At 36.7% G+C, this 25,217-nt stretch overlaps 1 protein-coding gene across 15 annotated transcripts in view; it reads right to left on the bottom strand.

Annotated features, from left to right (window-relative positions):
* LOC144291848 (uncharacterized) overlaps nt 1-25,217 on the bottom strand; it is a 141,439-nt gene that overhangs the window by 100,024 nt on the left and 16,198 nt on the right. For 10 of the 15 annotated variants that reach the window (XR_013359417.1, XM_077861688.1, XM_077861689.1 and 7 more), the window contains exon 2: nt 9,354-9,468. The exons of 4 other annotated variants lie outside the window; for them this stretch is intronic. Coding sequence is in view for 9 of the 11 variants with exons in the window: in XM_077861688.1 (XP_077717814.1) it covers nt 9,354-9,468 (115 nt within the window). In the remaining 2 variants the exon portion in view is untranslated. Of the gene's footprint in view, nt 1-2,740; nt 2,871-9,353; nt 9,469-25,217 lie in introns of those variants that run through there. One more of the 15 variants, XR_013359420.1, reaches the window with a different exon arrangement.

Below are 25,217 nucleotides of genomic sequence, written 5' to 3'. Positions count from 1 at the left end.
CATCTTGATCTCACCACCATCCTCATCTGGATTACTGAAGATAAAGATAATAAACCAAACTCCTTTCCTGAGTGGATCTTTTCTTCTGATTACAATCATGTAATTACAATCATGTAATCAAGTCTCTCTCACATTAAAAATAAAAACAAAACACAAATAAACAACCTTCCAAAAACTTTGCTAACTCTTGAGGCATCTTTCCATTGTTTTCCTTCGCTTCAAAGCAAAATTTCTTTGATTATAAGTTCTCCTTATGACTGCAATTGGTGTAGTGATTCCTGATAATTTCTAATAACTTTGAAAAGTGGGAAAAATTGAAGAGGAATATTCTGTCCCAGAAACTCTAGTCAGGCCCTAGACAATAGGTCCTCTACTTTACCATGCAAAGTCAGAGAGGGAAATCCAACATTCTTGTACCAAAGGAGGGACTTTCATGTATTACATAAGGACAAAGAATTGATCTGAAAAGAAGATAAGTTCTTATATGAAAGGTGAGAGAGCAAATTCCATGTATTTTTATATCATTAATATTGCATTATGTTGTCAAACTTGTTGCAATAATTCTGGTGCAAAATATGTAGTCCAAGCTTGTAAATTTGGTTCAATCTAGGTACAAGTGAGACAGAAAATAAGATAAGGGCTGAATTATTGGCCATTGTTTAATATGACTTTAGAATAAATGTACTAAAAAAGAAAGAATAAATGTACTGGTCATTAAAATAATTATGTGACACATTTCAGCAGTTTCGGTGGGGGGAGAGGGGGAACCCAACACACTTAAAAATAGCCATATAGGAAAAATGCCCATCCTACTGGCTCAAAGTAAATAGAAACTATGCCAAGGACTGGAGAAAGGATCTCACAAAAAAGTCCACTCATCTCTCTTAAAAGAGGCAGCAATATCTCTGGCTCACTAGACTTCAAAGTTAAATCAACTGACTTAAGAGAAGAAAGATACGAGATAAAGAACATTTTAGTGATATACTGTGACCTATCTCATTCTGGCATCCAGGAAGAATTTAAAGTATTACCCCCCTTCCACCATCACTGTCAACATCAAACTGAACACACACATTGACAATTTCATGTCTAACAAGTAGATCTCTGACACGGGTACAAGAATGTTGAAGACCAAGTAAATCTTTGGCTGGAAAATTAAGAAAGTAAAAGTAATTCTTCCTCAATTATCTTTTCTCTCATCTTTAGAAAGCTGAATTAGAAAACTGAAAGGAACCCATAAGAAAGATAAGGAATAAGTAAAGAAGAATAAAACTCTACTTCTATCTGAGAAAAGGATTCCTTACGGGTCCCTGCAAGGGCAAATTCTGTTTACATGATTAAGAAATGGACAGACTTAGCTTAGCAGCAAGATTGAAACATTTGCCGGGAGCAGATCTGAATATATTACCCTGGAATCAAATTATTCCAATGGTTATTTTCAATATTTAGATATGTGAGACCTTATATAACTACGTTCTCAAGTAACTATTAACCATTATCTCTTGAAGGCCAACATAATTCCTAATTTATTAATTTCTCAATAATCATTTGTTGAAATAAAATTTTTTGGTCTTAGTTTTGTTGGTATGCCATAATCAGTAAAATCTGTTTTAAAAATCTGTGGAATAAATGAAAATGCCCTTTAAAAAAAACTGAATACTTGCATGAATACAATATATTCCTACCATTAGGTGAAACAGGATACTTTAACAGTACATCCCACCAGGCAATCTGCCTGTCGAATCACCAAGCTTTATTAAGAAACCAACAGATGGGCAATATAAAAAAATTGACATTTAGAAGATTTTGGTCTTTACCCTTTGGCTCCCTGCCCTCAGGCCCAGAGTGTGGCCCTTAAATCTGTCTCCCCAAGAGACTGTAGGAAATGTCTGTGTGGTCAAACTGGTTCCACCATTGGTCCCATTCCAACCAAAGCTCATTAGTTTTACTTTTCCCTTTAGATTTGTGGATTAGAGTTTTATTTGTTGCATAATAGAAGGCACTAGCAGCTTGTATTTTTCTTTACCCCTTGGCATTGAATCAGCAATGTATCCATTGCATTTTCTTTATAAAGTGGTAGTTCACTCTATGTCCTTAGACCTGGTTGTCATTCTAAATATTTATTAATTACTCTAATTATAATTACATACCAGTCATTTTATGTCTCTCAACTAGGTAAAATAAAAATGAACTAGTGCATTAGCTTCAACTTTAAAAATCTAGACCTGTACTGTCTAATATAGTAGCCTCTAGATACATTCAAATATCGAGCACTTGAAATATGACCAGTCCAAATTTGAAATGTGCTGTAAGCAAAAACACACACCAGATTTCAAAGATTTACTACAAAAAAAAAAAAAAAAAAAAAAAAGAATTCGGAATATCTAAAATTTTAAATTATTTCTTTGAAATGATAATACTTTGATTATACTGGATAAAATAAAATATATTCTTAAAATTAATGCCAACTGCTTTTTAATTTTTTAATGTGGTGACTACAAATTTTAAATTATATATGTGGTTTACATTCTATTTCTAGTGGATAGCATTGATCTAGATGCTCAGAGTCATTCTAAAGATTTTCATTCTTAATGACTGAATAGTTTTACTAATTAATTTGAATTCACTCTTGCAGGCTTGTTTAAAATTTGTTTATTATCTTCTAGAGTTGACAAGAATATAAAAGATAAATTAAATAAAACTAATTAATGACCATTAATCATGTTTAAATGGCACTGACCTTGATCTTCCAAGAGCCTGGGAAGTCCTTTAAATACCTACATTAATGGCTTTCTGTCATGCCAAGTGATACTGAGTGCTGAACCAGAAATATTCTAATGCTGTTCTTGCCTTAGGTGACTGCCTCCGCCTGGTGCTCCACTAAGCATAATAAACAGTGAGTGACACATAATAGCCCAAGCCCCAATACATGTGTTGGAAAAATGTCATAGCACTTTTACCCAAAACAAAGTCATGAAATAGAATATAAGAAATTAGAAAAGTAAATCTGTTTCTAGTACTTGTGATGTATTCTCAAACTCAGCTTTCAATATATATGTAGAATAATGTATGCATGAATGTACGATCATCTATTCATCAGAGGCATGTTTTTAAAAAATGAGTGACCACTGTATTTCTGACCTATAAAAGGAAAATAAATTTTTTCTTATGGAAGCTAAAAGAAATAATGAGATGAAAAACCCTAATATTAAAAAAAAAAAAAACACCAACCATCCCTCCATGTCACTGCTTTTATCCATTGAATTGAAAAGCAAGAGTCATAAGAAAACAGCTCAACCATGAGAAAATAGTAATATCCTTCTAATCTGGAATATACAGCAAGGGCTTTATTAAATATCACTGAATCCAAAGGAAATACAGGCCTACGATGAGCCATTTGTGTAAAGGAAATAGAAGCCTGCAAAATCACATAGAGCATGCAAGCTGATAAAGACTCAAAAAAAGAATAGCTGCATTAGGAAAATTGTTCTGTATAATTCTCCTACCCTTCACTAAGGAAGTGAACTCCATAGCTGTAACAGGATATTCAAACAGGGAGAAAATTATTTTTCTCCAACACAAGCTTCTATTAACAAGAAACTTAATAACAAGAAATCATTCAAAGGATTTAATAATGCAAAGATAGTATACTTCGAATAACATAATCTAAAAGATACTCTTATTTATAAAAACTCACAAAGACAATGAAGAGATAACTAAAGACTGCCCAACATTTGTGTACAGAAGCTCTCAGTACGATCCTATTTTTGTTCATCTTCAAGCTTCCAATTTTTCAGATAGATAGACCAAAGCATTGAATTTAGTAAACTTGCTAAAAATAGAAACAGCCTGTAGAGGAACCAGAACCAGAAGTAAATTAATTTACAGTTTTTTAAATTAATTTTTCAAGCAGTTCTTTCTCTCCACATTCTCACTGTAAAACCACTATTCTTGGGGCAATATGAATGATTAGCTTTTACCAGACCTAATATGAAGGAAATAAACTTTTTTTCCCTTTCCTTTTAATTGAATAATGAACATATAGTGTTATATTAGTTTCAGGTGCAAATATAGTAATTTAACAATTCTATACATTACTCAGTGCTCACCGAGATGAGCAACACACCCTCTGGCAATGACCAGTTTCTTCTCTGTATTTAAGTAGGTTTTTTGTTTGCCTCTTTTTATAATTTGTTCATTTGTTTTGCTTCTTAGATTCTACATATAAGTAAAATCATATGATATTTGTCTTTGTGTGACTTAGCCACATTTAGCATTCAATCTTCTAGGTACACCAATGTCGTTGCAAATGGCAAGATTTTATAACATGAAAGAAATAATCTTAACAGAGAATTCACTACAGAAATGGTCCTTGAATCAAGTTCAGCTTTTAAGTTGTTCCACAAAATCACGTGAAACTCTTTCCTAAACTATGGCTTCTATGAGTTAATGATACACTCCTTAAAACATCGTATAAAATGTATATGATCATATACTTTTTAAAAAATCAAAATAGGAGGAGGCAATACATAAAGTTTTTTTTAGTATATCATTTCCTTTTTAGTACTTTATTTTTTTTAATCTACATAATTTGCCACTCTATAAATGTCCCCAGGTTTCTCAACTCCCACTGTATAATGTCTATTTAGTATTTAGGTTATATACAATTTTATACTCTTACAAACAATATTACAGTACTATTCTTTGGTTTTTACACTGCAACCAATTTAAGAATTTCAGAAGAATAAATTCCTGGAGGTGGAAATTCTGAGTCAAAGATTATCATGTTTTTAGGCTTTTGGCAGATAAAAAGCAAAAATTACTCGCCAAATTACTCAGGCCAATCAATGTTCCCACCAGAAATAAACAGTAGGGCCTGTCTTCCCATACCCTCTCCAACAATGAATGTTAAGAACTACTTTAATCATACCTCATAGGAAAAGAAGAATGTATCTCAATTTTTACTCAGATTTTTTTGACAAATCAAAATTGAGAAATTTTTCTTTCTTTTTAAATTTGCCTTTTATTCTCTACTCTCTCCTTCAGTTGGTCTTTCCTGATTCTATGAAAAAGAACAATAACAATAAGAGTTCTCTGTCTTGAGATAGAGTATACAGGGTATATGTGAAAATATTTACCTGCTTCCAGGGACTGGTAAATATAATTCAGTGCTGGATATACTATGCATTCCAGAATTTCTCTAACATCTTTGGTTTAGCTTTTCAACAAACAAAGCAGAAACCAGTCTTATTCCATATAACGCTCCCTTGGAATAGAGAACATTTCAGTTTGGCCTATATCCAGCAAAAACTCAAAACTTTTAATATTATCTAATTTTTAATTTCAACTCACTATATGGTTTTCTCTTCAAACAATTTCTGTCTTTCATGAACACAGATTCAAACCCTAAGAGAGATCCTTTCTGTAAATTTATACTTCAAAAGGAAACAAACAAAAAAACAAGAGAAGTGCTTCAAGATTGCCATGGAAATTGACATTCCTACTGTGCATCTTAGGACAACATGTGAGAGCTTTAGTGAAGCCTTTGAAGATTTAAAATGCATCAAATTAAAAACCATGTCCATTTAAATAAAGAGCTCTTCTGGCATCAATTCTGTCCACATTTCTGGTAGGGAAGCAAATGGCTTTTTTTTAAGATATGAACACAGTTGGGGATAAAGATATTTTCTTTATAGGGACTATCTAGATATCTCACTGTTGGATATTAATGTTAAGATAAAAGTAAAGCAGATTTGTGAAATGGACATGACAGGGAAATAAGCTACAAAGAGAAAACAATCTTCAGATTGCAAGAAATTGGAGTGCTACAGAATATCACCCAGTCTTAAGGATTTGAAGACAACTTTAAAAGAGATCTAGTTCAACCACTTATCTATCTAATGCTTAAATCTTCTCCATGGGAGATTGGTCAAATGTTCAATCACTTAATGTTTAAATACATGCAATGATAGAGAGCATGTTACCTATTGGGGCAGCCCATTTAAACTCTGGAGCAGTCCATTTAGCCGTGGCAATTAGTAAGTCCTTCTTGGAATGTCCTGCTGAAATGCGCTTTCTTATACTTCATATTTATGGATTCTCACCTCTACAGCAGAATCGCAAGAGAACTCTTGGTTGGCTAATCTTACATCCGTTCCCAACTGCTTCCTCCTTTCACCTTCCATCAGAAGGTAAAAAGTAAATGCTTTTTCTCTAGTCTCCCCTGAAGCTAAGGGATGCCAGTGGAACCCAGTTATGATTAATAAGATAGAAGAAAAGTTTAAATGGGGGTTCTGGAAAAGCTTTTTATCCTTCCACTCCCCCTTCTTTCTGCCTTGGCATAAACTTGATAAGGGTATAATTGCTATTTGCAACTAAGAATCCCAGACACTGGCCCTTACGTTCCTGAACCACTGGCAACCACCTACCTTTAGACTTCCTGTTACTTAAGAAAAGTAAACTCCATCAATCCTGAGGGATTTTAACTGAGTGTTTCTGATGCTTGCGCCTGAAGACATGCCTATTTAACACATATCCCATAATGATTGTGCTGGAAGGTCAAATATTTGTTCTATTTGATAACACCTCATATCTTAACAGAGAAAAACATATTTCAATAAACTGCTACAGGTAGCCAGATTAAATATAGCCTCATCTTCAAATGTCAACAATCTAGAATATATTATCATATTGCAACAATTTCAAACCACTAGGTAGACTACACCCAAAAGTAAGGGAACTTAGTAAATGGAAGTTAGAGACCTCTGAATTCTGAAGCAAGGCCACTGAAGCAATTTATTCATTGTCCCTGGTCAATTCTTTCTCTTTTCTGTCCTCTCTCTCTATTCCTATCTTACCTCACCTCCAAATTCACATTAAATTAAGATTTCTAAACCTTGGGAAGCCTGATAGAATGATCCAATTCGTTTTCTCTTCCCTTTTTTCTTTTCAGGTCTATCAGGATGTCAGTTTTCTGCAAATGACTTGGCACCATAGCTTAATCTCAAAAAGGAGTACTGAATTTCAGCTTTCCCAGGATCAACAAATGTGAGCCTCAAGTTGCAATGTGATTTACAGATACTGATCTGCTATAATCTTTTTAAACTAATAGCAAAATGCCCCCCAGAAATATGTCCAAAAGTTGGACCTATTTTTCTAGCTTCGTTTAATGCATATTACCAATAATGCTATAAAAGAATTAATATAAGTAGTCTCTAACAGGAACTAAAAAATAAAAATACATTAAGGTAAATCTAAATTTCTCCCCATAATTCATTCCCAACTCAATTCTTTTCAAGAAAAACTATAATTGTATTGTTACAGAATTTGTGTTTCTCAATTGCATTTCTTTTGTTTCTTTCTTATTTTTTTTTTTTTATTAGAGAGAGAGCAGATGGAGAGGGGCAGACAGGGAGGGAAAGAGAGACTCCTAATCCGGCTCCTCACTCAGCACAGAGCCCCATGCGGGGCTCAATCTCACAACCCTAAGATCACGTGAGTCAAAATCATGAGTTGGACATTTAACCAACTGAGCCACCAGTGTGCCCCCACAAACTGCATTTCTGAATCAGTCAGCAGGGCTGATCATATATCTTTCATCTACTTTAAAGAAAACTTCTAAGGAAGATAGTAAAAATAGTTAACAGAATGAACGTCAGCAAGAGTAAGTTCTGGAAAAAAAAAGATTCTGAGTTTGAATCTGGATTGCCCCATATGAAATGATATCGGACAAATTACTTAAGTCCATGTGTCCTCATCATCAGTAAAGAAAGAATAATTATATCTACCTCATAGGTTTATTTTTTAAATTTATTTATTTATTTATTTATTTATTTATTTATTTATTTATTCATCAGAGACACAGAGAGAGGCAGAGACACAGGCAGAAGGAGAAGCAGGCTTCCTGTGGGGAGCCCAATGTGGGACTCGATCCTGGGACCCCGGGGTCACGACCTGAGCTGAAGGCAGACGCTCAACCACTGAGCCACCCAGGTGTCCCTTCTTCATAGGTTTATTATGAGGATAATTTAAGATGTGTGTGTGTGTGTGTGTGTGTGGCTTATACACGTATACGGCTTAGCATCATCACTAGCACGTAAGTTTTCAGTAAATGGTTAGCTATCGTCATTCCTGGAAAAGTGCTGGTCCCTTTGGTACATCCGAGACCTCAACCATACTACTCTCTTTTATACTACCCTGGTTTTCTCAAATTATTTCTTTTGATTTAGCTAAATGATTAAAAATCATGGACTATCTAGCATAAGTATAAATTATTTTCATATTTATATAACTTCATACGTTTTAACCTGAACCATTGTCCATCCTTTTATAGGAATAGAATCTATGTGGTTTAGCAAGAGTTTTTGAAAAGACAGAAATAGTAAGGAGGTAGAGATTGAGCCCCCTGATATGAGAGGTATGTCTAAACTTGTATTATCCCAGGAGGATACCGTGAGACAAGGACTCAAGTGCAAATTGCTTTTTTTGGGAAATGCTGGGAACATTGGTAGGGAAGTAAGAAAGAGCTACAAAGAAGGGTTCCTTATCAATCCTACTACCTACTCTAGGTAACTTGATTTAATCTCACTAAAGAAACTCTAGGAAACAGTGCAAAACATACACCATCAAATTGGAGCACCTAAAGGGCAAGAGAGCCCAATTCCTGAGATCATCGGTTAACTGGTACTTCAAGGGATTGTTAAATTCCCGGCTAGTTCTCACCTACTGATCATGTCTCATAGGCATATATGTTTTCTGTGGTGCTGGTGGAAAAGAAATCAGCCACTGAGATACAAATATTGGGGCATGAAAGCCAGGAGGAACCCACTGAATGATCAGGGTAGGAGGAAGGAGGACCTGATGGGTGTGCATCAGGACACCGTGCACCAAATCAAACTAGAAGAACAAGAGCTAAATCCAAGTAACGTCCTGTGACAGGATAAAACCCTGGAGTAAAAATATCACAGGAAAGGAATCTGAGGGGAGGAAGTAAAAGCCTGAGATTTTTGTGGAATGGAAATGCTGGCAACTCAAAAAAAAGCTGGAATTTGGGTTTGGGGAGCGTGGTACACATCTCATACGCCATTTCAGTTGTGTGTATCCTAGCAAGAAATTCATGATGCTACAAGGCCTTCCCGCAGCTATATGGGCGCACCTAGGACTTCGGGCACACATTTTTCATCTGGCTGACTCTTCTTTAGAGCATTTACTTCCCAAAACATGTCAAGTCATACATTTCAGAGCCCCTGAAAGAAGAGTCCATTTTGGAACTCCTCCTCAGACCTGGACTATCTGCTCTGAGGAAAATTCAAACATCTTTTGACTCCAGGTGTGCTTTGGTGACTGACACTTACTCGCTGGATGACGTTTTCTGCATCTTCCTGGCCTGCTGCACCGAACTCGTTAGATGCTGTCTTCCACAGTGGATGTCCAGAGAGAAGCCCAGAACTGTGAGCTGAGGCCCAGAATCTAGGTGGAAGCAGAACCTAAAATTGTGAGCAAACCCAAGACATCTGCAATTGATGACCTCTGGTTCCCTCACTTCTTCAGCTAATATTTATTAAGCATCTACTTCTCTCTCACTTATATATGTGGCAGAGTTATAGTGGGAAGCAAGCCTGGGGCTGAAATCCCCTCTTATAGGATCTGCCAGTTAGTCCCTTTGTGCTGAGGAGGTCAAAGTTATAGATTAGATTGCTATGATCAGACGCTCACTTATTTTCCAGTGTCTGAATGCCACACTCCATCTCCGCCTCATGCCTGCCCCATCCCTGACAAGCTTATCACAGAGGGGACCTCAGTCAAATCCATCTCTGGGACAAGAGACAATATGCCCTACAGTGAGGTCCTTCTCACACACAAGGGATGTCAACTATCATTAAAAAGGCTTGTGAAACATTTACAGCAAGCTATTCAATGATTTTTATTGGGCTTCTCTGAAGTATGATTACACCTAGGAAGTTTTAAGAACTTAGTAGGACATCTTCATGTAAGAACTACAGGATTTCCTTTATATAGAGAAACTTTCCGTGAGAGTCATGATTGTTTACTATATTGATTTTTCATTTTTTATAAACTCCTGTGGACTTGATACATTGGGGTAAAGATATCTCTGAAATGGGTAATTCTCACTTCAAAAAAAAAAAAAAAGGCTGCTATGTGGAGTTGTGCTTTCAGATTAATGTAAAAAGTTAGGCATGTTTACAAGGCACCCGGGTGGCTAGGTCAGTTAAGCATCTGCCTTCAGCTCAGGTCATGATCCCAGGGTCCTGGGATGAGCCCTGCAAGGGGCTCCTGCTCAGCGGAGAGTCTGCTTCTCCCTCTCCCTTGTGCGCTCACTCTCTCTGTGTCTCTCTCTCATCTCTCATGCATCCACACTCTCAAGCAAATAAATAAACCTTAAAAAAAAAGAGAGATGTTTAAATGGCTATTTAAAATTAATTTGGGGGACGCCTGGGTGGCTCAGCGCTTGAGCGTCTGCCTTCAGCTGAGGGCGTGATCCCGGTCCAAGGATCGAATCCCGCATAGGGCTCCCTGTGAGGAGCCTGCTTCTCCCTCTGTCTCTCTCTGTGTCTCATTAGTAAATAAACAAAATCTTTTTTAAAAATTAAAAAATAAAAATAAATAAATAAATAAATTTTAAAAAATTAAAAAATTAAAAAATAAAATTAATTTGGGACAATTCTAAAAGTTAAATAAATTAATTAAATTAATAAATTATGTATTTCTAGATCCGTCCCTAAAACATATGAATCTTCCATTTTGTATACTGGGATTTTTTTTTTTTTTCAGAAAACTAGATATATAAATGAATACCTTTGGAAATATAATTGAATCTTTATCTCTTTGGGGGCAACATTACCCTTAAAGTATGATGATAAGGCTGAGAATGGTTTCATTTCAAAAACTCAACTGTTCAAACTAACAAAGGAAAATACTGACTGAATAATTTTTAAGCATACAAACAAAAAATAATTTACAGCTATCTCCAGGTGAGAACATGGAAACAAGGTAAGAAGGAAAAGGGAAACAAATTAGGATGCCCAACGTTGCCTTCATTAGTCAAGTCAACCGTGCTGTTTTAAAAAGGCAAATGACAGTCCCTTCTCAGGGCCCTATTTGATTGTAACTGCTTTCTAAGTTAACTCCTGTCAGTCCCTTATGGAAAATTCAAAGTGGATACAATATAGCAAGCTTTAAAAAAAAAAAAATACTACTTTTAGGCAGACCTTTACTTTCCACCTTACTACAGTCTCCATCATCCCTTATTACTCATAACCCCATCCTGATTTAGACCTTTATTTATTAAGTCTCGTCTCTGCAGACTTGTGATCTGGGACTTCTGTGCAAAATTTCCCCCACCCAACCAAAATGCTCTATTAACTATCCTAGAACACTGTTCAGCCCATAATTCCACTCTCAAGTAGCCCCCCTCATTCCCTCTTTGCCTGTCTAAATTCCATTTCTCCATAAAATCCACTCACGTGATAATTATTATTTATGAGCAGTAGTGTACCACTATGTGTTTAGTAACTGGCTCTCTGTGGAAAAGAGGGAAATCACTGATCTGCAGTGTTTGCCAATTTCTGTGGTATAACGTGTCCTACCATGGCATTGCCGATTTCAAAACCTACAGTGAGAAAAGTGCATACAATCTGCTCTTGAGAGGTGATGAGAGCCAGCTCCAGCATACAACTGTTTTATCAGAATAAGTGGCTCAAGACTTTGTAATGCCATATCAAAGTATCGTATTTTTAAGAGAGGTGAGATATTATAGTAGAAGCAAGCATTGTGGAGCAGAAGTAAAAAGAATTGGGTTCTAGCTCTGCCATTACCTAACTAGCTGACTCTAAAGCCACTTAAACACTCTGGGTTTCAGTTCTCTCACCTATAAAATAACAGAAGCACACTAACTAACCTTCTAACATTAACAGGTCTATGAATGTCTGTAACTCCACCTATGAGCGTGTCTCTTATCATCCATCTTAACTGAAATCTTTAGAGTAGGCTGTGCCATAACATGTTATGTCCTCAACACGCCGAGCACAGTGCCTTGCACTTAGCAGGTGCTCCACAAATAGTTTTTGAGTAAATTATTTACCTGGGCGACACTGGAGGTAGACTGAGTACATAAGGGATTAATGGAAGACAAAGGGGTGCGGGATTGTATCAGCACAAGGAGATGAGATCAAGGGATTAATTTGAAGAAACATTTTTCTCTGTAAATATAGATATTTTATGGGTTGGTTACAGATGGATAGGAAGTACCATTTTTAGTTGCACACCATATCTGTTCCTTCCCTCCTTTTTAGGAGCATCTCTGAACAGGAACCAAATTGTCCTCATTTGACAATGTCTCTTAGTAGAAATTTCCCTTCTCCACCATCATTTTTCTGTTCTTAAGATCACACTAAATTGTGTCATTAACATTTTTTTATCATTTATATTTCTCTCATCATATATCTCTGCCAGATTTATCTCAAAGAATATCTTTTCTACCGATCTCTTTCTTTCCATTTTTCTCACAATGCTACTTGTGATTATAAAGAACTTGAATTGGGACACTATTGTTTATACTCATAGTCCAAAGTACATGAAGACCATATGCAATGAAGTAAAATTGGACATTCGACAGAAAGATAAATGCGATTCTTTCTATCTCAGTTTTAGCCAAGGCCCCAAAGGTCTATGTATATATAACAGTGAGGTAGGAAGGGCCCCACGCAGAATTGCTAAGACTGCAAAACCACTTCTGCCAAGTGGTTTATTCCAAGCAGTAATGACTCTTGAGTTGGAAGAACTGGAGAAGAATCCTTTGGAGAAAGTTATTGCAGATATTGTTGCCCCAAGGGAAAAAGACTACTTCCTTACTTTAAGTCAGGTGAGAGCAAACTCAAAGGGAGACTTGGGAGAGTTTGACAAGTATCTCCCAGAGTGTAAATGCTGGGGGTAAGACGCTATGGCCAGACTGGAGCAATGCACAAAGACAAGACATGGGCCACACAGGAGGAAACAAACCTAGAGCCATCTTGAAAGAACTGTCTAAAAGACAAAGTGACTCAAGAGACGGACAGCTACCAGAAGTCTAGGAACTGAGGACAATGTCAAAAGTAACCAACTGCTTGAAGTATCACCTATTTCACAGGCATGGGAGTTATAGATGAGGGTCTCATAAGGGGAATCACCCCAAAAACAATGGATAAAAAGAATCTGCTTTGAACATCTGTGAAGTCAAAGCCAAATCACATCAGTAAGATCTCTACTGCCCCGTTTATGTATCTTCCTTCATCTCACTCCAGTGCTGGAGGGGCCAGAAACCACGGTGAGAGAATGGAAGAGGAGATGCCACTTCCCATATGCACGCACACCACGTGTGCATGCACACACATACCCACACACACCACTCCAGGCTTCCAATCCTTGCTCAGCCCTGGCTGAGGATGGAAGAAATTTTAAAGCGGACAATACGTTTGGATTATTAGACTGAACTGTATTCTTTGAAGCTGCAGAACTATTAATTATCAGAGAGTAACTTAAAAAGTTATGTTCTTTAATTCTGTTATCCCTCTATTTTGCCTAATTACCAACATTAAGATTGTGTTTTTTCTATTGCCTTTCATTGGAAATAAATAATGTATTTCTACTCCCTTTAGATTTTTCAGTGAACTAGTCCTAGGACCTCAGACACCTGTTCTTTAAAAAGGAGAATGTGTGCATCATTTCAAAAATCAACGGTTGGGACTCAATCCATTTAGAGACTGAGTCTTCCTGCAATGTGCTTACTCTTGTGGGGATTGCCCAGGTAAGGCTAAAACAAAACTCTTTATTCAAAATGATAATCTCTCTATATATAAGACTTGTATGTGATCTCAAATCTCTCAAAGGATTCTTGTAAATGTTTTCCCCAGCAGGTCTGGCATGGGACTAAGAGAAACTCATTATTCCATTCGTATTAATTTGTCATGGTGTGTACGGTCATGTACCCAGGACAGAAATGACACAAGCAAAGACTTCCAGGCTGACTGTCTCCGGGGGGCTCAAGTCACCATATTGACAGAGTAAATAAAGATATATTCTAAGACTTATGAACCTGCCCATTATTCCTCTGGAACAGCAGCCAAAACCAATAGGAAAAAAAATGACCCAATGCTGCCAGGATGGCAGGCATTCTTTTCTACATTTCATGCCAATTATTTCCTTTCACATGACAAGCAGGCATTACTTTTCAACTCCTGACCTATATTTCACATATCTGGGTTTCAGACCAAAAGAAACACTAGCCATCATAAAAATGCTGTAACAGCCTGCCACACGATGAGGAATCCCTTTAGGCTCCCAGCCAATAAGTTTGGTTTGAGTCTGCAAAACTTTTATAAGGTGAAAAGGTGGGGCAGGAGAAAATGAGGGTAATTGTCCTACCTTCCTTCAGAGGTCTTATTTATCGCAATATCTACCACATTCAGAGTGGTAGAAAGAAGTGGTGGAAATAATAATCCAGTGTTTACTTGTCTCCATGGTGTCTCAGGGCCAGCTGACCATGTCCTTGGCTGTTTCCCCTCTCTCAAGCACATTCTAATCATTCAAATAAAACTCCCCCTCCTCCCCCAAAAAAAGTATCTTGCCTGAAATATTCCAAAGACATGAGACTGGAATAGAGAATTCTCCAGACAAAAACCTTACGATAGAGGGTGGCTTTTGCAGGATGTCATTGCCAAAGGCATTTATAGTGGCTGAGAGGGAATTTAAGTGTGATGGTGCACATCCACTAAATGGTTCCCTAGGGGCCCTGAAAAAGAAAAAGTAATATCCAAAAGTGCCCACCATCTTCCCAGGGGTAACTTTTTCAGAGTAACAATCTAACTCTGTGAAGACTCACAATGTGTTCAGCTGAAAAAAAATGTAGTGAAGATACATACATTCCTAGCCCCATAAAGCAGACCCCAAATGCAAACAAGAACCAGATCACAAAACATTCTCAGAGTATAGCCAAGTTCTAGATGGATATCAAGACCCAGAGAGATTTAATTTAATTTTCTAGTGTAACAGAGTAAGTCAAGAAATAGGGGTTTTAAATGAAATTCTTTTTGCCTTACAACCATACAAGTGCTTAAATAAGTCACTGTCAAACTCTATTGTTTCAAATTATATTATTGTTTCTAGGCGTAATAAGAGAAACATGGGGAAAAGGGGCGGAAGGCATATTGCATTGTTACACAAAGTAGCCTCCGGCATCTTTCTGGACTTCATTCATTCACTTCAATTATTCATTCATTCATAAGTACGTATTAACTACTACATTCCAGGTACTGGGCAAGTTGCTAGGGTTGAGATTGTGAACAAGATAGATAAGACTCCTATCTTCATGGAGAGGCAGAAGAGAGGCCAACTGTACTCTGGGCAAGAGACAAGCTGTAGCTGAGCCGAAGCCCTGGAACTACCCTCTGACATACTTTAGTCAAGGCAGCCAGCCTTTGCTTTACCACTGTGTGATCTCACACAATTCATGAATACCTTCTGGCCCCCAATTTGCCATCACTGCCATGAGACGGTGACACCTGTTTTACACCCACTGTATTTCGAGCTAAATTCTAAGAAAATAAAGCTTTATAAAACACTGTATAAATATCTAAATCACAAATATTAGAAAATACCTGCAGTAAAAATACTTGTTGAGAGATGGTATTCTACTTGTTACCTAACTCAAATCTAACAAAAAATACACCGTCAGAGATGAGAGCCAAAAGAGGGAACCAAGTGGTGGTTATAAATAAACATTTACACAATGCCTCCTGAAGAATACAATACTGAGTTTTGTATAAGGTCACAAGCTAGGTCACAGCAATGTTTTTCACAAACTCACAAACTATGTAAGAAAAATTACTCACAAACTATGTAAGGAAAAGAATATGCATATTTTCCATGTAATACCTTCCAGAATTAAATAAAATAAAGGAAATAAGACATGACTTTATAGATGAATATGGTTTTCTTTAAAATACAAATAGATTAATATTTCAAATAATATTCAATGATTCTAGAGAAAGAAGGTAGAGAAATAGTCTATGAAATTTGTTTTTCTCTCCCCTTCTCTTCCCACCTCTCTACAAAAGGAAAGAAGCCAAGAATTATGAGTTGGGGGTACTTTTTCATTCTTCCATAATTCAAACATATGTTTTCCAACTGAAAAGGGGGCAAGTGCTTCTTTAGCTATGACCCAGAATGATCACTTTCAGTTTCAAAGAAGATGATTAAAACCAAGTAAACCAACAGAGGATGTATGGTGGTAGTCACAAAGAGGGTTTTTTCCTACATCTAAAACATAACTGAATAAAAATATTTTGCATGGCTTTACCTCTAGGTAAAAAAAAAATGTATTTTTTAAAATGTAGTGTGCAAAAAAAAAATCCTCATAGATGGGTGTACTGGATTCCTTATAGCAACGAGTGCCAAGGTGTTCTCATTTTTAGACAATGAGGACAATGAGTTCAAATCCAAAGCCACTGACGAATCCAAACCTGCCACTGTAGTTGCAAAGAGATTGTCATTGGATGCTTTAATTCAAGAGGCATGGGGAATACACCGCAGTTCATCAAGACTGGTTTCCTTGTCTCCAAGTCCTGGCACACATATATGGGAAAACTCTGACCCTTTTGTAAACAGACAGCTTGACTCCCCCACCTTTGTGTGGTGGGGCCCACCTAGCCCAGTAGCATACTTCTCAACAAGCAGAATATTAACTTGGCATGAGATGATTTATCACCTAGTTATTGCAGGCATGGCAGGGTAGCTGCAAGGAGTAAATATTCTAATGCACTCTCACTCCAGGCAGGCATAGAAAAGGTAGAAAGGGTAAGTCCATTATAAGCTTAAATACTTAATAAGATTTAATACCATCCCTTTGCTGACAGAAGTAAGAGAAGGGCAGAAAGAACTCCAAAGAAGCAATGGGAAAACCACACGCCAAAAAAAAAGAAAAAAAAAATCAGAGTTCTACACAGTTTGCAGAAAGGATGCAATGGAGTAAGTTTCTAGTAAAGGTCATCAAAAGTCCCACTACAACGGTACTATAAAAACACAAGAAAGAGGAAGACACTAAGCAGCTGGGTAATTGCCAACTCACAGAAAATGTCTTCTAGAAACATCAGCATGAAGAGAAATTATGTCTTAACCAAAACCATCTGATGGCTGAACTCTAGATGCCTTGTAAACAGGATCTTTGCCTTTATTTTCCTCCCAGCAGCTGACTGTAATTTTGGTGGTTTATATAAAAGCTGGATTTTTTTTTCTACAGATGAAATATATATATTTGCTGTTTGCATTTCTGAAATCTTTCTTTAGCCCTATAAGGCTCTGGTAACCACGGATACAAGTACTACTACTGCTACTACTACTACTGCACACACACACACCAACAAAACACTGATATACACTCGTATATCCAGATCTCCAGAGGAGGAAAATACTCTCTGATAAAAGAAAATATAATCTTTTTTATGGAGAATTTTTTGGGGGGGTTATAAATATGACACAGTGTTGTCAGATGTCTTATATTTTTCAAATGATATCTCAGTCAACAACAAGCGATTTTAAGCATGATTTACCTGCACTAGATTTTAAATCTGCTGAACTCATGGAAGTTTACCGTAGCCCAGCAGGGTGCATGAGACATAGGCATTGAGTACACTTTTGTTAAGTATATTAACTAATATAGTGAGACCAACCAGCAAACCTATTGTTAATTGAAGTTTTACTTTAATCATTTCTATAAATTAATATTTCCATTTTAATATTGCTAGTTGTGAGCAAATAAAAAAATCTCTGCTTCGATTTCATAAATATGCTAGGATTTCACACTACTCTCTTCCCCAGTGGCAGCCAAGCCTGAATCAATAATTGTATAGTGACATTTCAAATCCCCATGTCTCAAGCTAACAAAACCAGTAGGGTAAGAAGCAAATGTATTAAATATTATTTGAAGAATGCTTAAAAGAGTGACTGAAAGGATTTTTCCTTCACCAATTTACCACTGATTTGATCTGAAAATGCCACTACAAATCTACTTAGTAGACTCAAAACATACAAAGGCTCTGTTAATATGCAAATGTTATAGGTATAACCTGAATTTTCTTACACCTTAACACGGGTGTGCTAAAATATTAATTAAAATAATGATTTAAAAAATAAAAATAAAATAAAATAATGATTTAAATGTTCCTGGCTTATACATCCACTTATGCTAGATCCTCAGGCCTTCAGCATCCCCAGTCACTGCTCCATTCCTCACCTCCTGCAAACTCCTTTCCAGTGTTTCTTGGGTTTTCAGAGGGCATCTCAGACCTGCCCCTACATGACCATATTCCAGCTAGTTCCTGAAGTGATCTTAGAGGGGTAATAGAGCCCTCAAGAAATCAAATCTCTGTAGGGAACAATGTCATAGCAAAGAATACCTCACTTCCATTTTGGTCCCGGAACTTACAGAGTGTTCTCTTTCTCTCTCTCTCCCTTCTCGCTCTCTAACTCGCCTTTAAATTTAACAAGAGTCCCTCTGCTCTCCACAGAGCTCAGCTGTTTCCAGTAGGGCTGAGAGACAGCTCTAGGTGACTGCAACCGTGGTGCGCACTGACCCAGCCCAACCCCCAGCAGGCAAAGCTCTCTTTTGAGAATTCATCCAGCCTGGCTCCTTCTTCTCCCAAGACATTCTTCAGTGTTTGTGCAAATGTGCTTCTGGCAAATACAGGAGAAAAATTTGCCAAATATGCCTGGATTTCGGTCTCACTTGAGACCGTATTCACATATGAAAAGATGAAGAGATAAATATTAACACAATATCACCCAAAAACGCCTTCATGAGCATTAGATTTTTTTCCAGTTTTACCGAAATACAATTAACAAATAAAAATTGTACGTGTTTAAGGTGTACAAGGTGATCTAAGATATGTGGACATTGTGAAATGAGTACCACAGTCAAGCTAATTAACACATTCATCACCTCACATACTTATTTGTGAGTCTGTGTGTGTGGTGAGAACAATTTAAGAGCTACTTTTAACAACTTTCAATTATACAATATGGATTATTTACTGTAGTCCCCAGGCTGTACATTAGATCCCCAGAACTTACCCATCTTAGAACTGAAAGTTTGTACCCTTGCCCTTGGACCAACATCTCTCCATTTCTTTCATCTCCTAGCTCCTGGCAGCCACCAATTTATCCTCTGCTTTTATTCTAATAATTCTCCAATTTTCTTATCCTATTCTGTGTTCTGAATTTGACTTTTTTCGATTCCAAATATAAGTGCGACTATACAGTATTTGTCTTTCTGTGTCAGGCTCACTTCATTTAGCAGAACGTTCTGCAGATTCTCAGACCAGTTGACCTTTCAGCAGACTCAGATCTCTGAATGATACAACAGATGAAATTTGATGAGCCAAGTAAAAGGGGAGAGGGATATAAAGGCTAAAAAAATAAAGAAGCTGGAGGTCCTTCCCCAGAAGAAAAGTCCCAGGAGCCAGTGCCTTAGCTGGTGCCACTGCCACCTGAATGGCCGCAGGCAGCCTGAAGATACGGGGTGCACGGCAGGGGACACCTGGATGCAAGGAGCTAAAACGTGGAGTGGAGGGACCCCAGAGATAAACTAGACCAGGTCTCGATGTTTATGAGAGTCAGTCTTAGAAGCAAATATCAGGGCACCTGGCTAGCTCAGTCAGTGGAGCATGTGACTCTTGATATCGGGGTCACAAGTTCAAGCCCCATGTTGGGGGTAGACATCACATAAAAAATAAATAAATAAAACTTTAAAAAGAAAGAAATAATTATCTTTTCTAGTGAAATTCCACACGAAGTTTTATATTTGTTTTTGGTCTTCACTGTAACTGGCTCTGTTCCATCTTTCGCCAGTCATAACAACAGTCTACGTGACACCAAACATCCAGCCAATTCAGCCATAATCAAAACTCTTGTTAACCAGCCAGCTGTTTTCTGTATGTAACACCAAGCAATCCACTCGCTGGACTAAGGATACGCCTGGAATGATGGAAAAGACCAGATGTTTTGGCATTATATAGATGTTAAGCGCTAGCTGAAAACAGGAGTGTTCGCTGTCACTTTACATATGATCTTAAAAATGATCCACTCGTGCACTCTTCTCATGCCTAGGACATAAGCTCAACAAAGACCTAAGATACACATGCACAAACACATGCACAAACATGCGCTAAAAATCCTGGCTAGTGAGCATGTGTGTTATGGAACGTGTCAGAGGGATAGGGGAAATAGGATACCTCAACGTGCCCCTTCCCTGCCAGTTTGTGCTCTGCTCTGGCCTGTCCTGCCCTGCCCTGCCCTGCTCTTTATCTCAGGGAGCCGCTCTTCCAGGCTCTTCTGCCCTCTAGCTTTGGCATATGGGAGACAACACCGGAAGATGGAGGAGGGCAGGAGGAAGGGAGTAACTAGGTAATTTTTTTTCTTCTGTCTCCACTGATGTCTCTACGAGCTACAGGTCTCGCCAGTAGACCTTCCTTCTAGTTCTAGTTCGCACCTGAAGGCCCCAACCTCGGTCCCTCAAGCTCCCGTGTCATCTGTGTAATCTGTTTCCTGGACGAAATTTCATCTACTCAGAGACCTAGAGTGACTTTCATTTCTTTGGCTAGAATCTGATATATAGAATAATCTGAAAAAGTATCTTCTGACCCTGGGATTTCAAGAACAATCTGAGGCCTATGATGTAGCAACCCAGGTACTAAGCTCTCCTCCTTTTCCTCTCCTCTCCTTGTCAAGCATTCCAATTAGGAGGAAAAAGTCAATAAAAGACACTTATGAAAGCCCAGTCCCATTCAAAAGTTCCCTTGGTGGTTCTTATGAGACAGAACCCTGAAATCAAATGTTTGCAATGCTTAACCAAAATCAGCAAACAATCCTTTCTGCGTGCCTCCACTCTCTTTGTATCTCCAAATGGACTTTTTAATTATTATTAATAATGGCAAGAACACTTTTAACATTTTAAGATTCATCTTCTTAAAGTTTTAACTGTACAAAATGTTAACTATAGGCACAATTGTGTATGGCAGCTTTCCAGAACTTACGCATCTTACATAACTGAAAATTTATACCCGCTGATTCATAATTTCCCCCTCCATGCAGGCCCTGGCAACCAATATTTCATTCTCTGACCCTATGATTTTGACTATCAGATGCCTCTTAGAAGCAAAATCATGTAGTACGTGTCCTTCCGTGACTAGCTTATTTCACTTAGCATGGTGTTCAAAGTTTATCCTTATTGTCACATATTATAGAATTTCCTTTTTTTAACCTAATATTCTACTGTATGTATGTACCACATTTTCTTGATCCATTCATCCATCAGTGGATATTTAGGTAGCTCATCTCAGCTACTGTGAATAGTGCTTCAATGAACACGAGTGTGCTAACATCTCCTCGAGATCATAATTTCAATTCTTTTGGATATGCAGAAATAGAATTGCTGGATCATATAATATTTCTAATTTCAATTTTTTAAAGGAACTTCTATATTGTTTTCCTTAGCAAATGCACCATTCTGCATTCCCATCAATAATGTAAAGGGTTCTAATTTCTCTATAGCCTCACTAATACTTGAGTTTTAACAGCCATCCTAATGTGTGTGAGGTGATGTCTCGTGATTTTGATCTGCATTTTCCTGATGATTAGTAGTATTGAGCATCTTTTCATATACTTGTTAGCCATTTGTATTTCTTCTTTGGAGAAATGTCTATTCAAGTCTTTAGGACATTTTTAAATCAGGTTACTAGGGGATTTTTTGCTATTCAGTTGTAGGTGTGCCTTACATATTTTAGAAATTAACTCCTTATCTGATATATGGTTTGCAAATATTTTCTCCTATTCTTTAAGTTGCCTTTTCACTCTGTTGTTTCCTTTGCTGTGCAGAAGTTTTTTAGTTTTTTGTGTTCAACTTGTCTATTCTGCTTTTGATGCCTGTGTTTTTGGTATCATATCCAAAAAATCATTGCCAAGACCAATGTCATGAACCTTTCCCCTATATATTCTTCTAGGAGTTTTACAGTTTCAGGTCCTACTTTTAAGTCTCTAATTCATTTTGAGTTGACATTGTGTATGGTGTAAGAGTTCAATTTCATTCTTTCACACATGAATATTCTGTTTTTCTCAACATCATTTGTTGAAGAGACCATCCTTTCATCACTATGTATTCTTGACATTCTTGTTGAAAATTAGTTAATGATACATACATGGATTTACTTCTAGACTCTCTATTCTGCTTCATTGGTCTACATGTCTTTATGTTAGTACTATACTGTTGTTTTATTTTTAAGGTTTATTTATTTGTTAGAGAAAAAAAGGGCAAGTAGGAGGAGGGGCAGAGGGAGAGGGAAACAGAGAATCTCAAGCAGACTCCACACCGAGCAAGGAGCCTGACTCAAGGCTCCATCTCATGACCCTGAGATCACAACCTGAGCTGAAACCAGGAGTCCAAGTTGCAGATGCTTAACCAACTAACTGAGCCACCCAGGTGCCCTTATACTGTCTTAATTAGTATAACTTTTTGTAATATTACAAAGGCAAGAAGTATAATGTCTGCAGCTTTGTCATTCTTTCTCAAGTTTGATTTGATTATTCAGAGTGCTACATGATTCCATAAGAAGTTTTAATATTTTTTATATATCTGTAAAAAAATACTATATAATTTTATAGGGATTGCAATAAATCTGCAGATCACTTTGTATAGTATGGATATTTTAATAATATTAAATCGTCTAATCCATGAATATAGAGTGCTTTCCATGTTTTTTACTATTTCAATTTCATTCATCATTTTTTTTTTTAGTTCTCAGTGTATAAGTCTTCACACTCCCTGATTAAATTTATTCCTATGTATTTTCTTTTATTTTTTTTCTTATTGTAAAGGGATTGTTTTCCTAATTTCCTTTTCAAATATTTTGTTGTTAGTGAATGAAAATATAACTGATTCTTGCATGTTGATCTTGTATCCCAAAATTTTATTGAATTCCTTTATAAGTTAACAATTTTTTCTAATGGAGTCTTTGGAGTTTTCTCTGTATAACTGTGCCACTTGCAAACAAGGTTAACCTAACTTGGATGACTTTTATTTTTGTCTAATTTCTCTGGCTAGGACTTCCAGTACTACGTTGATTACAAGTGGTAAGAGTGGGCAACCTTGCCTTGTTCCTGGACTTAAAGGGAAAACTTGGTTTTTCACTATTATGATGTTAGCTGAGAAATTTTTATATATGGCCTTTATTAGGTTTAGGTAATTTCCTTTTATTCCTAGTTTGTTGAGAGTTTTTATCATGAATGTGTGTTGAATTTGGTCAAACACATTTTCTGCATCCATTGAGATAATTATGTAATTTTTATTCTTTATTCTGTTAACATGGTATATCACATTAATCAGTTTTTGTATGTTGAAACATCCTTGCTACCTAGGAATAAATTCCATTTGATCATGGTGTGTAACCATTGTAATTTGTTGATTCATTTTGGTAGTATTTTGTTGATGATTTTTGCATTTATATTGGCCTATAATTTTCCTGTGATATCTTTACCTGGTTTTGCTGTTAGAGTAATGCTGATCTCATAAAATGAATTTAGGAGCATTGTTTCCTCTTTAATTTTTTATTACTTTGAGGATTGATGTTAATTCTTCTTGACTGTTTGGTAGAATTCACTAGTGATGCCTCCAGGTCCTGCACTTTTCTTTGCTGGAAGGTTTTTGACTACTGATTCAACTTTGGTAGGTTGTATGTTTCTAGGAAAATACCCACTTTTTTTCTAGGAATGTATCCATTTCTTCTTGGTTATCCAATCTGTTGGTGTATAATTGTTCATAACAATCTCTTTTGATTTATGTGGCAACAGTTGTAATGCCTGCTTTTTATGTCTGACTTTATTTGAGTCTTTTTTTCATAGTCTAGCCAAAGTCTATCAATTTTGTATATCTTTTCAAAAAAATAATTTCTATTTTCATTAAATTTTTCTATTTCTACTTTCTATTCTCAATTTCATTTATTTCTGCTTGAATCTTTATCATTCCCTTCCTTCTTCTAAGTTTGGGATTAATTTGTTCTTCTTTTTCTACTTCCTTGATATGCAAGAGTAAGTTGTTTGAGATCTTTCTTTTTGTTTAATGTAGTCTTATCACTAATAGTTTCCCATAGTACTGCTTTTGTTACATCCTTTGGCTTTAGTATGTTCTATTGCCATTTATCTCTAGATTATTTTCTAATTTTCCTTTTGATTTATTATTTGACCTGTTGGTGGTTCAGGAATGTGTTGTTTAATTTTCACATATTTGTGAGATTCCAAATTATATTATTATGTTTGAAGTGTTCAGAATAAGCAAATCCATAAAGATAAAAAGTAGATTAGTAGTTGCTATGGGTTGGAAGAGGAGGAATAATGGGGAATGATTGCTAATAGGTATGTAGTTGGTATTGGAGTTGAGTAAAATGTTCTAAAATGAGACAGGGATATTGTACAACTTTGTGTATAACAATAAATACTGAATTACATAGTTTGTAAGGATGAACTTCATGGTATATGGATTATAACTCAATAAAGCTGGTATAGAAAAATCAAATACCCTAGGTATTCAACTGCAAAAAATACTGAGCAAGATCAACCAGTGAAATAGAAGCATGGTGTCACTGAGACTGAGAGAAGAAAATAAGTGTTTCAAGAATTAGGGAATGGCCAACCATGTCAAATGCTGCTAAGCAACCGAGTAAGAAGATAATAAAATAATTGCTAGGGGTACCTGGGTGGCTCTGTCAGTTAAGCATCTGACTCTGGCTCAGGTCACAGTCTCCGTGTCCTGGGATCTAGCCCTGCATTGTCAGGCTCCGAGCTCACCAGGGAGCTGGTGAGCAGTTGTCCCTCTCCTTCTTCAGCTGCCCCTCCCCCTGCTCGTGCTCTATATCTATCCCAATAAATAAGATCTTTAAAATAAATAAAGTGACCGCTGGATTTGATAAGCAATGCCAATAAAAAATAATATACTTCTCTGTGATCTTTATTAATGCAGTCCATTACTTCAAACTAATAGCAAATATTATTGCAGAATATGGCAAGAAAATAATATCCTTATAGTATTTGTCAGCTTTCAAAATTTTATTTTCTTAGTCTAAATAATTATTCATTGCCATACCCATAGGAAAGCTTAATAAAGGTTGGAAGAAAAACTGAGG

Source organism: Canis aureus, chromosome 20 (assembly GCF_053574225.1).
Source record: "Canis aureus isolate CA01 chromosome 20, VMU_Caureus_v.1.0, whole genome shotgun sequence".
Taxonomy (NCBI): Eukaryota; Metazoa; Chordata; class Mammalia; order Carnivora; family Canidae; genus Canis; species Canis aureus.
This window is presented reverse-complemented; position numbering and strand designations above follow the sequence as displayed.